Here is a 14,915-nt window from a genome sequence, read left to right as displayed (position 1 = left end):
TCTCTCGTTTACCAAGTTAACATTTATTAGGAATGCTTGCTGGTCCCGCGGAACACTCGCAGAACGAGTTAACTCACAACCCAAGGTTTTGCCGTACTTCCAGGCTGCCTTTGGGGCTGGGCTAAAATGACAAGGTAAGAGGAAGGGACACTCCCAGAAAGGCCAAACCAGCAGGGGCCTGCCACGCCCACGCAGCGCCCACGCGCACGGGGGAGGGGGGGGGCTCTCCGTCCTCCCATCCCACCTCCCACCCACCCTGGGAGCACTCTCAAAGGAGCACTCTCACAGAGAAGCACCAAGAACGCGTACCTCCTGTAGTTCGGCTGAGTAATTCAGGATCTGTTCTGCACGAAGGTCGTCAAAACCAAATCGGGACTTCAGGTCAGCCTGGACCTTCTGTGGATCCCACACCAGCTTCTTCAGGGACAAGGTGTATCCTAAGTCTGCAAGACAGCCAACGATTTATGCCATCAGTTGTTTCCACGTTGTGACACGTCTGATGTAACTCGGAAAACGACACCTTGTTCGCTGCTACAAGAAAAGTAAATAAAGAGCAAAGGCTACGCAGACAATCAAGCCGGAGAAGCCAACAGGAGCCAGCGCTGGACGCCACAGAGAGCTTGCTGGGACAGCAGGTGCCCCTGGTATTAATGATCACAGAGTTTCCGGAGCAAACATGACAACCTATGTCAAGAACTTAACGAAATTCAAATCACTGAGCTTGCTAATTTCACTCCTAAAAATCTATCTCAAGAAACCTCATCAGCTGCATGAAGAAAAAGTAAAGAACAACCATGCTACCACATTGGTTTTAGACCGATTAAAGATTAAAAACCAGGTAAGCATCTAGCATGGGAGAAAAGCATAAATTACGATATATTCATAGCATAAAATACCGCAGTCTTTTTTTTTTTTTGAGAAAGTAAGTGCACACGCATTCACATGCTCATGGGGGGGGGGGGGGAGCAGTGACAGAAGGGGACAGAGAATCCCAAGCGGGCTCTGTGCCTTCGGCACAGAGCCCAACATAAGGCTCGATCTCACAAACCATGAGATCATGACCTGAGCAGAAATCCAGAGTCAGACGCTTAACCAACCGAGCCACCCAGGCGCCCCAATACTACAGTCTTGAAAACCACATTTCTAAAAACTATTTAAGGTCGTAGATGAAAGTTCCCTTAACAGAGTTAATCAAGGTAGAAAACTCATTAGGGGTCACCTGGGGGGCTCAGTCCGCTGAGCATCCGACTCCAGCTCAAGTAATGATCTCGCGGTTCATGACTTCGAGCCCCCCACATCGGGCTCTGTGCTGTCAGCGCAGGTCCCACTTCGGATCCTCTGTCATCTCTCTCTGGCCCTCCCCCACTTGTACTCTCTCAAAAATAAATACACATTTAATTTTTTTTAACATTTATTTATTTTTGAGACAGAGAGAGACAGAGCATGAACGGAGGAGGGTCAGAGAGAGAGAGACACAGAATCCGAAACAGGCTCCAGGCTCTGAGCTGTCAGCACAGAGCCCGACGCGGGGCTGGAACTCACGGACCGCGAGATCATGACCTGAGCCGAAGTCGGCCGCTTAACCGACTGAGTCACCCAGGCGCCCCAAAAATAAATACACATTTAAATAAATACATAATAATAAATAAATAAAACCCATTAGGTACCCAAATGATCCCGCACCTCCACCTGGAAATGGCATGCCCGAAATATAATTCCAAGATCTCCCCCCCCCCGCCCCCCGAGGCTTGACATAGTTTCTGCGAGCGGGGCCTGACAATGGCAAACACAAAAGCTTGTAAGTTCCGAGGTGAGCCTCCACCTGAAATCCCGTCGCGAGACGACTTCAGACCGCGATCAACACGCGTCTGCTCAGTGTCCACACGTGCAAAGGACCACAAAACCATTCTCAGGTGCGTGACCTCTCGGTGCCCTTAAGTTGACGCTGTGGGTCAACGGAAAAGGCCCAGTCCTGCCGCCTACAAAACAGGCCCAGCCACGGGGAACTTTAGGAAGGTGTTGAAAAAAGACAGACCCCAGGAATCCAAGACTCCTCACTCTCCGTCTGGCTGTCTTTGCATAAAAGGGGTCACAGTCTGGTTCTGAGATTTTTAAGCTAGCATTTGTTACGTATCTAGGGCACTTTCGTCGCCAGGTGAGTTGTACACAGCACACCAGGCAGGTGCAGTAATATTATCCTCTTTGGGGGCGTAAGGAAGCAGACATCCAGAGCCACGCAGGGTCACACTGCTCGATTTAGTCACGACTCAAACCCAGATCTGATCCCCAACCCTGAGCTGTAACCACTAATCTCTCCTGCTCTCAGAATGTATCAGAATTACTCTGCAGAGCCGCAGAGAAGCTCTCCTTGGGGGCAGGGGTCTCCCTACGCTGAGTCACCAGCAACAGGGAAAAACCTGGGTGTGACTGGGGTGATGGAGGGCGTCCTGTTGGGTTGTTCCAAGGAGCCAGAGAAGTCTGGAAGGGCTAGAAATCTGTGTGTAACTACCTCATTACATAGGTCAGGAGATAGACTTCAAGAGTTAGGGGCAGACAGAGAACAGGAACCTGGGCTCCTGGCCCCAGGCCTGCCTGCCCCCAACCTAGCTCTCATATCTGTGCCAGGAATATCTCTCCACAAAGCATATCTGACTGCTGATCCAGCGTTCTTCTGTGATCTGGCCCAGGGTCTCTTTCTGGATCACCTCCTACCATCACCCACGACCCCAGAAACACTGAACATCAAATACACGGGGAGCTTCACATACAATTCTTCGTGGCCATGCTTCCTCATGTCTTTGGTGAAGTAGAACTCATCCTTAAAAACATCTCCTTGATGCTTTTCCTGAGAAAGATGCAGATCCCTACTCTGGGTTTTGCTTTTTCTTCATTGGCACATCTGTCTCCTATATTAAACATGACTTCCCTGTTGCAAGAACCATGTATTATCCAGTTTTTTATTCCCATTCATGGAATGGTGTTTGGTTTATAGAACATCCTCCATAAGCATTTACTGTAGGAGAGAATGAGTGGATGGATGGATGGATGGATGGATGGATGGATGGATGTGTGGATAGATGGTTGGGTATCCACCTGGTGGACAGGTGGGTGAATGGATGAATGTGTGGATGGGTACAGGAATGACAGATAGATGAATGTACAAATTATAACTCCACAGTTTGCTCCATGAGTCTCCCTTACAGAAACAGAAGTAGAGAAAGAGAAAAAGATAACTAAAAGTAAAATATTCAGGTCCAGTTGGCAATTCAGGAAGTAATACGCCAAACAGAGTAGAATAGTGCCTATGGGACTGGGAGGTGGGGAAATGGGGAGATACCAGTCAAAGGGTGCAAACTTTTAGTTATAAGATGAGTAAGTTCTGGAGACCTAATGTATAGCCAGATGACTCTAATCAATAACAGTGTATTGTATACTTGAAATTTGCTAAGAGATCGTAAGTGTTATCACCAAAGAAAAGGTAACTAACTATGGGAGGTGATAGATGGGCTTGCTAATGCCATTGTGGTACTAACTACACGATGTACACGTGTCTCAAACTGTCACACTGTACACTTTAAACACACACGACTTTATTTGTCAACATAAACTAAATATTCTTTTTCTAACAAAAACTTCTTTTTGAGAGAGAGAAAGGGCACACACGTGCTAGTAGGGGAGGGGCAAAAAGAGCGACGAGAGAGAGGAGACAGAGAGAGAGAGGAGAGAGGGAGAGACAGGAGAGAGAGAGGGAGAGAGAAAGTGAGAGAGAGAGAGAGAGAGGACCCCAAACAGGCTACATGCTCAGCACAGAGCCCGACGTGGGCTGGATCCCATGATCCTGGGATCGTGACCTGAGCTGAAATCGAGATGCTCAACAGACTGAGCCACCCAGGCACCCCTAAGTGTAATAAACATTCAATGAAAAAAAGAAAGAAAGAATATCATGGGTCAAGAATAGAGCCAAGTAATTCCATCCCTTCCCCTGCAGAAGGGGTTTGTTCATTCAGCTCGTGGGCTTTCCAAATCCACATCCCCCTGCCTCTTCTCGTCAGCCTCACTATTTTTCAAATATTTCTCCCAAATAGGAGCAGAGGAGAGAGGAAAGATTCAAATCACAGAACGAAGGATAGATCTAACCTTAGAGGATGTCAAAGAAAAGAATTTTAGGGGCACCTGTGTGGCTCGTCAGTTGAGCGTCCGACTCTTGATTTCAAGTCATGATTTTGAGGGATCAAGCCCTATGTGGACTCCGCATTGAGCCTGGAGACTGCTTGGGATTCTCCCCCTCTCTCTCCCTCTCGCCCAGTCACTCACTCGCTCTCTCTCAAAATAAATAAACATCTTTTTAGAAAGAATCTTAAGATCACCTATTTCCTAATCAAAACTAGCCCGTGTATTTGCAACGGCCACAGAATTTCAACGGTGGAAAGTCAAATGCAGTTCGGAGTTCCAAATTTCCAGTCTCCTTCTCCCTTTTATTAACAGAAACAATGGGATCCTTTGGCATTTGACGTTTTCATTAAGTCGTTTCTTGAACAGCATCTCCGCTCTGTGCTGGCTATCGACGAAGTTCACTAGGGAAACGAATTTTTGCACGAGTTCTCAGGCCCACCTACCAGGGGTGGCCGCTCCCCGCTCCTGCAGAAACGTCAGCATCGAAAGGGTCACATTCAGCGCGATTTCGGAAACGGTGGAAAACCTGTGGTCGAGTGGCAGCCAGTCTAGATCTTCCAAAGTTGCCAAGGAACTGCAACGAAAATAAAAACAAAGGGACGTGAGCCAGCTCAGCACATGGGGCTGCACCGACTCACACTTGCCCGCCAGCCAGGTCAAAGCCCTTTGCGGGATGTGGCCCACCACTGACACACAGGCATTCACTGTGGCTTCAAATGCCACCCTACACGCCCTGGGCTGGGGACTAATGGTCACCTGGCACGGCTGGCCAGGGTCCAAAGTACTGTCATCTCAGCAAAGCAAATGGGCAGGCAGGCGGGCTGCTTCACGTTCAGATCATCAGTTTACAATTTGGAGGTGCCCTCCTGGAATACCGTGTACCCCATCCCCCACTGGGTGCCCCTGTGGTCTGAATAAGTCAGGGGCACGATCAGTGGTCACCAGCCTGTTTCACAGAACAAGGGGCTTCAGGGAACCCACACATAAATTGTGCTGATTTTATTCTTTAAATATCTATATTTTATAAGGAATTATAGTAAGTATAATTACAAATAATTAAGCTTGGGGGTGTCTGGGTGGCTCAGTCAGTTAAGCATCCAACTTCATCTCAGGTTATGATCTCAAGGTCCGTGAGTTCGAGCCCCGCATCGGGCTCTGTGCTGACAGCTCGGAGCCTGGAGCCTGTTTGGGGTTCTGTGCCTTCCTCTCTCTCTGCCCCACCCCTGCTTGCGGTCTCTCTCTCTCTCTCTCTCTCTCTCTCTCTCCCTCTCTCAAAATTAATAACATTTAAAAAAAATTTTTTAAATGGTAGTTGTTCTTTGTGGGTTTATTTAATCACTGAAGTATAATGAATATGCTTCATGCAGATTTTCTTGGTATTGTGTCACCAAAGCAGAACAGAGGAGCAAAAGGAATGCCGGAGGTGATAGGGTTCAACAACATTCAGCAGTAACCTCTACTTTGGAATTCTGTCTCCAAAGAGCCCGCTCACTGCCCGTGCTAACACACTCAGGGCTCAGAGCAAGGATGCGTGTAGAAGCATACCCACTCTAGTCACATACAAAAGCTATAAATCAAACCAACAAACTGTCAAATCTATGCTCCATTGTCCTACATGGACAAACACGCCTTCATAACAACTTGGAGAGCCGTGTCCAAATTTAGAATTTTCCAATCCTCTGTCAAAATAAATAAATAAACTTTTAAAAAGAGGGATGAGGGGCTCCTGGGTGGCTCAGTCGGTGAAGCATCCAACTTCGGCTCGGGTCAAGATCTCACGGTTCTTGGGTTCGAGCCCCATGTTGGGCTCTGTGCTGACAGCTCAGAGCCTGGAGCCTGCTTCAGATTCTATGTCTCCCTCTCTCTCTCTACCCCTCCCCGTTCATACTCTGTCTCTCCCAAAAATAAATAAACGTTAAAAAAAATTTTTTTATGATCATTTAAAGGGGTGCCTGGCTGGCCTATCAGTGGAGCGTGTGACTCTTGGTCTTGGGGTTGTGAGTTCGAGGCCCACATTGGGTGTGGAGATTACTTACAAATAAAATCTTTACGTCATAATAATAATAACAATTAAAACTACAGGAATATAGGAAACGTTAATGATGTAATGTTAAATTGCTTCGATCGCGGGGGAGTAGGCTCTGACAACATTACTGCACTTGATAAAATATTCACACAGGTAGACGAGAAGCACCCACAGGGAGGCGAGAGTCCCAGCCAATTCAAGACGCCGCGATCCTGGATTTTTTCTTGTATCAAACAAGAGATGTTCCCAGAGATATAGATTTCCCTGTGAAAAAGGTGAGGAGAAAAGACCCAACACACCTGTCATTGGTTCAATTTTTCTCTTGCACTTACTTCAGAGCTGCCTGGAGGAGGCGTATCCCCGTGTGGATGCGGTCTGTGACGCCAGTGTCGTGGGCATACAGTCTCGGCAGCAGACGTAGAAAATTCCAGATGTGGGGCTGCTGGTGGAGCTTTTCCAATTTCGAGATCACCTCCTCCGTCTTATTGAGATCCATCTGACAGAAAAACAATACCAAGAGTTTCCCTCTTCCGTGTTTTTACTGTTCCAAACAGTGGGGCTGTGTTGGCTGCTGAAAACTTTGGCCGTAGAGACTAGTGCCCGGTATGTCACTATTTGGAACAGACACGATTTGAAAATCTGTCCGTTGGGTTAGGAGTTTAAATAGTGTGAAAATAGGGGTCACTGAGTGAGTCAGTTAAGCGTCCGAGTCTTGATTTCAGCTCAGGTCATGATCTCACGGTTCGTGAGTTCACACCCCACATCAGGCTCTATGCTGACCATGTGGACACTGCTTGGGATTCTCTCTCTCTCTCTCTCTCTCTCTCTCTCTCTCTCTGTCTTTCCCCCTCCCCTGCTTGCACGTGTGCCCTCTCTCCCTCAAAATAAATAAATAAACTTAAAAAAAAAAAAAAGGAGGGACGCCTGGGTGGCTCAGTCGGTTAAGCATCCGACTTCGGCTCAGGTCATGATCTCACAGTCTGTGGGTTCGAGCCCCGCATCGGGCTCTGTGCTGACAGCTCAGAGCCTGGAGCCTGCTTCCGATTCTGTGTCTCCCTCTCTCTCTGTCCCTCTCCTGCTCATGCTCTGTCTCTCTCTGTCGCAAAAATAAATAAAAACATTAAAAAAAATTTAAGAAAAAAAAAAAGGAATTTTTCGACAACACCAGCCAGGGAATAAGAAACCACGGACCAGATGTTTCTTCTGGATTAAAAAACAAAACAAAACAAAAAACAAATGAGGGGGGCCCAGAGGGCTCAGTCGGAAAAGCAGGCAACTCTTCATCTCAGGGTGGTGAGTTCGAGCCCCGTGTTGGGTACAGGGATGACTAAAGAAAGAATGAAACTTTACGAAACATGGAGGGAAACCATTAAAGATGTTCATTCCAGTGGGTGCAAGTTGGAAGGGTTTCCTCCCCAGGCAACAGTGTGGTGAAGTGACATAGAATCCGTCTCACTGAAGGCATAAACCAGCCGCTTTAAAAACCAGCCTTGTGAGGCACCTGAGGGGCTCAGTCGGTTGAACGTCCGACCGCCTCTCAGTCTCAGCTCAGGCTGTGATTTCGAGGGACTGAGCCCCTAGTCGGGCTCCGGGCTGAGTGTGGAGCCTGCTTGAGATTCTTTCTCTCCGCCCCTCCCACATGCGCACACACGCGCACTCTCAATAGATAAATAAATAAGTAAATAAACCTAAAAAAGTAAAAATTAAAAAATAAGTAAAAACTAGACTTGTGACCAAAGCAGGGAAGGTTGGAACAGCAGGGCAGGACTGCAAGGAGAAAAGGGTCTGTGGGGAAAACAGGAAGCAAACTCCAACTCTAACAGGATGGCTGGCTCTGTCCAGAAGCACCCATTCGTGCCTGGCACGTGGTACAGACACTTGGGATCATTCTAGATGCCCGAGCTTCTCATACTGCACGCTAGCAATGGCAAAGCCAAAACCAGAGTATCCCGGAGCCACTAGGCTCCCCCCAGGGGAGTCATACCCCCCCCCGGGTGGCAGCTGGGAGGGGACAGACCCACGTCTGTGCTCTGCACCCGCACGGCCCTCAGCAGGCCCAGCCCAGGGTCCCGCACCCCCAGAGGAGCCTTACAACTACCCTCCAACGGCGTCTGGTGCTGTTCTCAGTAAACCCCCAACAGCTGCAAGCCCCTGGCCAAGGGGCGGGGGGGGGGGGGCCTGGGCCTCCGGGCCTCTTCAGTGGGAAGGACAAGCCAGCCGGCCACCTCCTGCCCTCTCTGGAGGCCCTGGCTTGCGACTCACTGCCCCCGTCCCCAACGTAGGCGGGTCTGTGATTCCTACAGACTACCTGTCCCATGCCTGCCTTCCGCTAAAGCTGGAGTGGTGACTGCCACGCCAAAGTGAGTTCAGTTCCACGTATTCCCTGTCCAGCTGCTCCCCCCGGCCTCCCAGGACGCCCACCCACTCATCCTGCACTGTCTTCATGGCCACCTTCCCGCCTTGTCCCCATAGCCCTTGTGTGACGGATCCTTCCTCCCCTCCCATGTCATCACAAAATACCCAAGCTCTGGAACGCTTGGGGGCTCAGTCGCTTCAGCGTCTGACTCTTGGTTTCTACCCAGGTCATGATCCCAGGGTCGTGGGATCGAGCCCCGACTCGGGCTCTGTTCTGACAGCACGGAGCCTGCTTGAGATTCCCTCTCTCCCTCTCTCTCTGCCCCTCCCCTGCTCACTCACTCTCTCCATCTCAAAAAATAAGTAAATAAACTTCAAAAAAAAAAAAACACCCAAGCCCCGTGAAATTCAATGGGCCAACTGCACACCCTTACGCTGGTGGCTGGAGTGCGGCTGGAGGAAGACCGTGAGGCGGAGTCTCCCACAGGCTCACGGTGCTTGTCTCGGAGTCCTGAGACCCCTCCCCCTTGGTGGGCGGAGGGGGGGGGGAGCCAAAGTGCATCCAGATAGTGTCAAATGTCCTGGAGACAAAACTAGTCCCTTTACTTGCAGGGTTGTGTGCCCAGAACGAGTCAGAGGGACATGTCAAACACTCGCATCTCAAACCTGAGAGCAGAGGGACTTCAAGTCCATCTGACAAAGCCACCTGTTGCGGGTCACCTGCCAACTGCTGAGGGCCCCAACCTTCACCTTCTGCTCTCCCCAGGCCCAGAGTCTCGCCTGAGAACATAACTTGACTTTGGCTGTCTCACCATACGGCTTCTACATAGGATGTGAAAACCTAACCTTGGACTAGTTGAACCTTGAACCAAATCATTGGAAAGAAGTGTTTGGGGGTGCGCAGCTGGCTCGGCTGGTTGAGCATCTGACTCTTGACTTTGGCTCAAGGCACGATCTCACGGTTCATGGGTTCAAGCCCCGAGTCTGGCTCTGTGCTGACAGCACAGAGTCTGCTTGGGATTCTCTCTCTCTCTCTCTCTCTCTCTCTCTCTGCCCCTCCCCCACTCACATGCTCTTCTTCAAATGAATAAATAAAGTTAAAGAAAAAAAGAAGTTTCCAAGGGTGTCCAATGGGCTCTGTCGGTGGAAGGTGCAACTCTTGATCTAGTGGTTGTGAGTTCGAGCCCCACTTTATGGGTTGAGTTTACTTAAAAAAAGAAAAAGAAGATGGGGTGCCTGGGTGGCTCAGTTGGTTAAGCATCTGACTTCAGCTCAGGTCATGATGTTATGGTTCGTGGGTTCGAGCCCCATGTCGGGCTGAGCTGACAGCTCAGAGCCTGGACCCTGTTTCGGATTCTGTGTCTCCCTCTCTCTCTGCCCCTCCCCCGCTCATGCTCTCTTGCCTTCAAAAACAGACATTAAAAAAAATTTTTTTTAAAAAGAAAGAAAAAGAAGAATTCGAAAATAAAATAAAAACCAGTGCTTTGAACTTAACCACTATGTGTCCGGAGACTAAGTTTCAAATTCTTGTTAAAATACTTACTGCCAAAAAACTGGAGCCATGAGAAGAATCTACGATAAAAGAGATTTCAGTTATTAGTTCAGTAAGTGATCAGAGACCATGTACTGAGCACCTCCTTCTAAGCCCCACCCCCTGGGGCAGGAAGGGGAATTAGGGCTTCAATAGGGCACTCTGGGTCCTCAGCTTCCGTGGGGCACGCTCAGCCGGGGTCTGGGTCGGGGGTGGACACTCAGAGACGAACTTGCCTGGGCCCTTGGATCTTCCTGCCCAAAGTTCCTGTAAGATCTTTGCCTTGTCCATCACGTCGTAAACTTCCTCGGCGAGCTCCCGCACCTCTTCCAGGAAGGCCAGGTCGTTGACCTTCCCGGGCCGGCCAGCTGCAGCCCAGAACCTGGACGAACTTGAAATAAGTGGAATGAGTACCATGGACATCATTCTGCACGGGGCCCCCTTCCCTCGGGGTTCGCGGGCTCAACACCGAGTGCCCACACGACGTCCACCAAGCTGGCACGCATGTACCCTTCCACCCACCTGCCCTGCAGGACCCTCTCTCCTTGACCTTCCAATTGAAAATTAGAACGTTGTCATCAATCTCTCCGTTATCTGTGACGCTCAGCCACTGTATACGGTTGGTTACTGGTGGTCCCACGTGTTTCCCTCGCTCAGCACGCCCCGTGACAGGGAGTGGGGACCGTGTCTCCATGACCGGCCCAGGCCCCAAGTGCGGAGGACACGGGAGGGAGGTGAGCAGGCACGCCCCCCCATAATGCTTTAGCCAGCCGGGCGAGCCGCCGGGGAAGGGGTGGAAAGTCTGTCCAGAGGGCACTCAAGCAGGCCCGGGGGAGGCCAAGCCCCCTCTCCTGTTCTCTCAGGCTGACATCTGAAAGACGAAATGGCCCAGTGATGGGAAGACTGGGGTCCAGGGGCGTATCGGCCAGAGACAGCACGTGCAAAGGCCCAGAGATGGGAAGGGGCTGAGGGGTTAGCCAGGGAGACAGAGATAGACAGAGAGGAGAGGGGGAGAGACAAGGGAACAAGAGAGGGAAGTCTATGGTGTGGACACATGTGGCCACATGACAGTCACGGGCAGGACCCTGCGTGGGCACCAGGGGGAGCTGGGACAGGCTTCACCAGGGACAATGGGGTCTCATTTCAATTCTAGAAGAGACCTCTGGTTGTGGGGGGAGGTAGGGTCCACCAGGACAAGGTGGAAGGGACAGGCAGGCTTCGAAAGAGGGAGGTGGGGACACCTGGAAGGCTCAGTCGGTTGAGCATCTGACTTCAGCTCAAGTCATATCTCACGGTTCGTGGGATCGAGCTCCACGTCGGGCTCTGTGCCGACAGCTCAGAGCCTGGAGCTGCTTCAGGTTCTGTGTCTCCCTGTCTCTCTGCCCTTCCCCTGCTTGTGTGCACACTCTCTCTCTCTCAAAAAATCAATAAACATTATGGGGCGCCTGGGTGGCGCAGTCGGTTAAGCGTCTGACTTCAGCCAGGTCACGATCTCGCGGTCCGTGAGTTCGAGCCCCGCGTTGGGCTCTGGGCTGATGGCTCAGAGCCTGGAGCCTGTTTCCGATTCTGTGTCTCCCTCTCTCTCTGCCTCTCCCCCGTTCATGCTCTGTCTCTCTCTGTCCCAAAAATAAATAAACGTTGAAAAAAAAAATCAATAAACGTTAAAAAAAGAAGAAGAAGAAATCAGGGGTATCTGGGTGGCTCGGTCAGTTAAGTGTCTGACTTTGGCTCAGGTCACGATCTCACGGTTCATGAGTTTGAGCCCCGAGTCGGGCTCTGTGCTGACAGCTCAGAGCCTGGAGCCTGCTTCGGATTCTGTGTCTCCCTCTCTCTCTACCCCTCCCTTGCTCATGCTCAGTCTCACTGTCTTTCAAAAATAATAAATAAACATTAAAAAAAAGGAAAACAAAGAAAGAGGGAGATGGACAGACTCACATACATCCCTGTGAGCCTTTAAAGAACTCAGTGTGGGGTGTGCTGCCACACCCACTTTATTTTCTGTATTTCCAAGGCTTTGACACCAGGCTGCTGACTGCTGACCCCAGAGGGACAGCCCCTCCCAGGGCGACCCCCCCCATTCCCTAGAGACACCGAGGGCTGGCCACGTGGTGATTTCCATGTCTGCACATCTTACACGTCTGAAAGAACAAATCTCAGGCACCATGAAGAAGGGGTTTTGGGGAGAGGCAGGGTGCGGGATGTCCAGGGCAGAAAGGGGGGCCTCCGCCCCAGGTGGAAAGGGGGGCCTCCGCCCCTGGAGAGCAGGACAGCTATACAAGGTGGGGCAGGGAGGTGTTGCTGAGGCCCACGTTCATGATGCCCTGTGGACACCAGGACAGAAGTCACAGACCCCTTTCCAAGGGGACCAGCAGTGGGCCAGATATTCAGGCCGCTGTCCATTTCCCATTGGGATGTCCACTGTCCACTTAGGCTTTAAACATAGTATCCCTTTGTCACGTTTGTGACAAACATTTTCTTGGGTTTGTTTGTTTGTTTTTTTAAGTAGGCTTCACGCCCAGTGTGGAGCCCAATGTGGGGCCTGAACTCATGACCTTGAGATCAAGACCCGAGCTGAGATCAAAAGTCAGACACTCAATCAACCCAGGCACCCCTCTTTGGGTTTTTATTTGCCTTTGATTTCATTTGACTTCATTTCATTTCATTTTCAATGTTTATTATTTTATTTTCTTATATTTTTAATGTTTTTTTTTTTTTATTTTTGAGGGAGAGAGAGCAGGGGAGGGGCAGAGAGGGAGGAGGACAGAGGATCTGAAGCAGGGTCTGAGCTGACAGCACAGAGCCAACGTGGGACTCGAACTCACGAACTGTGAGATCATGACCTGAGCCGAAGTCGGATGTTTAACTGACAGAGCCACCCAGGCGCCCCCAGTGAGAATTTATCTTTAATCAGTAAGGCACAACAGACTTAAAATAAAATAGGAAATCATTTCACAAGCTGCTGGGAGTGTGTTGAAGGGATCAGGTGTCCCATCACATTTAGCACATCCAGGAGGAAAAAAAATTGAAGCTGGGGGGCATTATTCCTGATTAGAGAGTTACAGAGTTTACGAGATTTCGTCCAATCCCAATTCCTGCACTTTGCAAATTAGAGAACACCATGACCACGAAGTAACAGTTGTCAACCGGTAAATCTGCCTGCTTTGATAATATCAAAGCGTGTCTGATCCCTCCCTCGGACACGGTCATTTGACCCGCCATGAGGTCAGAACAGATCCAACAACACTGACACGTGAGTAAAACCAATTCAAGGCCTTGCAGGACACAGTCCACTTAAACACGAAGGATGAGGCCCAGAGAATCTACATGGATTTGCTGAAACTCAATGCAGTGACACAGCAGGGCCAGGGCCAGGCCCAGCCACATGCTGGATGTCACCAGTCACCTTCTGTCACACTCCACAGAAACCTCATCTCCTAAAGGGTGGCCTTCACCTCGAGTGGGGTCAAGTACAAGAAAGCACTTATTACTTCTGTCATCGCCTCATATGAAAGGATTCCAAGGACCCTCGGTTCCATCCATGATGTCACAAATGGCAAGACATCATTCTTTTTCATCGCTGAGTAGTATTCCACTGTATGGAACTAGAACATATCACACTCAGTAAAGCAAGCCAGCCAGAGAAAGACAGATAGCATATGATCTCACTCTGATGTGGAATCTGAGAAAGACAACAGATGAACAGAGGGGAAGGGAAGGGAAAATAAGATCAAAACGGAGAGGGAGGCAAACCATAAGAGACTCTTAAATGCAGAGAACAAAGTGGGAGGTTGATGGGGGTGGGGGGATGGGCTAGAAGGGTGACGGGCATTAAGGAGGGCACCTGTTGGGATGAGCCCTGAGTGTTAATAGATAAGTGACAAATTGCTGAAATCTACTCCTGAAACCAATCCTACGCTATGCGTTAACTAACTTGAATTTAAGTTTAAAAATTAAATGAACAAACGAACGAATGAACGAACGAACAAATAAATAAATAAATAAAGGGGCCCTTGGAACCTCTGCTGGGAACCCGCAGAATTAATCACACTGTATCACACTGCTGTACTCCAAGGCAAGTGTCGTTGTCACAACGAGCTGGTCGGATGTTCTTTTTCCAATTGTTATTTCAAAAGTACCTCGATTGTCCCTAAGACCAGATCATGAGAAGCGTTTACGGTGGGAAAAATACATAGAAAATCCCGGGATTAAACACTGACGTGTGAGTGTGCACGTGCATGTGTGCAGGTGTGAGAGGGCGCGTGCGAGCGGGCCCAGGGACGTCCCAAAACTGTAGTAGGATTTGGGTGGACAGCAAGTTGTGCCTTCCTGAGTCCAGGTCTGTCTTTGGTCCCTTATCAAGGAATGCTTGACCTTGTGAGGTATAGAAGGAAGTCGGGGGGGCAGGGGGCAGGGCGTCATGACACCCAAGAAAAGGCCACCTGCCAGGAGATGGAACTTGTCTCTCAGCCCTCCCACCGCTAATACCCTCTCAGAGGAGCAGGAACTAAAGGAGGCCTCCAGCGGTGCTCACCAGGTTCCAGAAAGGGCCTCAGTGCATCGAAGCAGCAGAAGCACTCAGGCCCAGCCCTTAGTTTCTGACGAGGAAACTGAGAGCCACCGAGGGGTCCCCTGGAGTCAGTGTTTCTCCAGCAGTGTCTCCCTCGGAAAAGCCTCTTTAAAACAGGATCCCGAGGCACCCGGGTAGTTAGGTGTCTGACTCTGACTCAGGGCATAGTGTCACGGTTTGTGCGTTTGAGCCTCATATTGGGTGAGCTCCGCTTGGGGTGCGCTTGAGCCCCACTTCGCATTCTCTCTCTCTCTCTCTCTCTC

General features: G+C 50.0%; 1 protein-coding gene across 1 annotated transcript in view; it reads right to left on the bottom strand.

Annotated features, from left to right (window-relative positions):
• ABCA13 (ATP binding cassette subfamily A member 13) overlaps nt 1-14,915 on the bottom strand; it is a 396,806-nt gene that overhangs the window by 340,236 nt on the left and 41,655 nt on the right. Inside the window, exons 4-8 of the mRNA XM_045052108.1 lie at nt 10,322-10,476; nt 10,098-10,126; nt 6,532-6,695; nt 4,617-4,747; nt 310-443 (exon numbers count right to left, since the gene is read on the bottom strand). Coding sequence (XP_044908043.1) covers nt 310-443; nt 4,617-4,747; nt 6,532-6,695; nt 10,098-10,126; nt 10,322-10,476 — 613 coding nt within the window. The remainder of the gene's footprint in view (nt 1-309; nt 444-4,616; nt 4,748-6,531; nt 6,696-10,097; nt 10,127-10,321; nt 10,477-14,915) is intronic.

The sequence above is a fragment of the Felis catus genome, chromosome A2, assembly GCF_018350175.1.
Source record: "Felis catus isolate Fca126 chromosome A2, F.catus_Fca126_mat1.0, whole genome shotgun sequence".
Taxonomy (NCBI): Eukaryota; Metazoa; Chordata; class Mammalia; order Carnivora; family Felidae; genus Felis; species Felis catus.
This window is presented reverse-complemented; position numbering and strand designations above follow the sequence as displayed.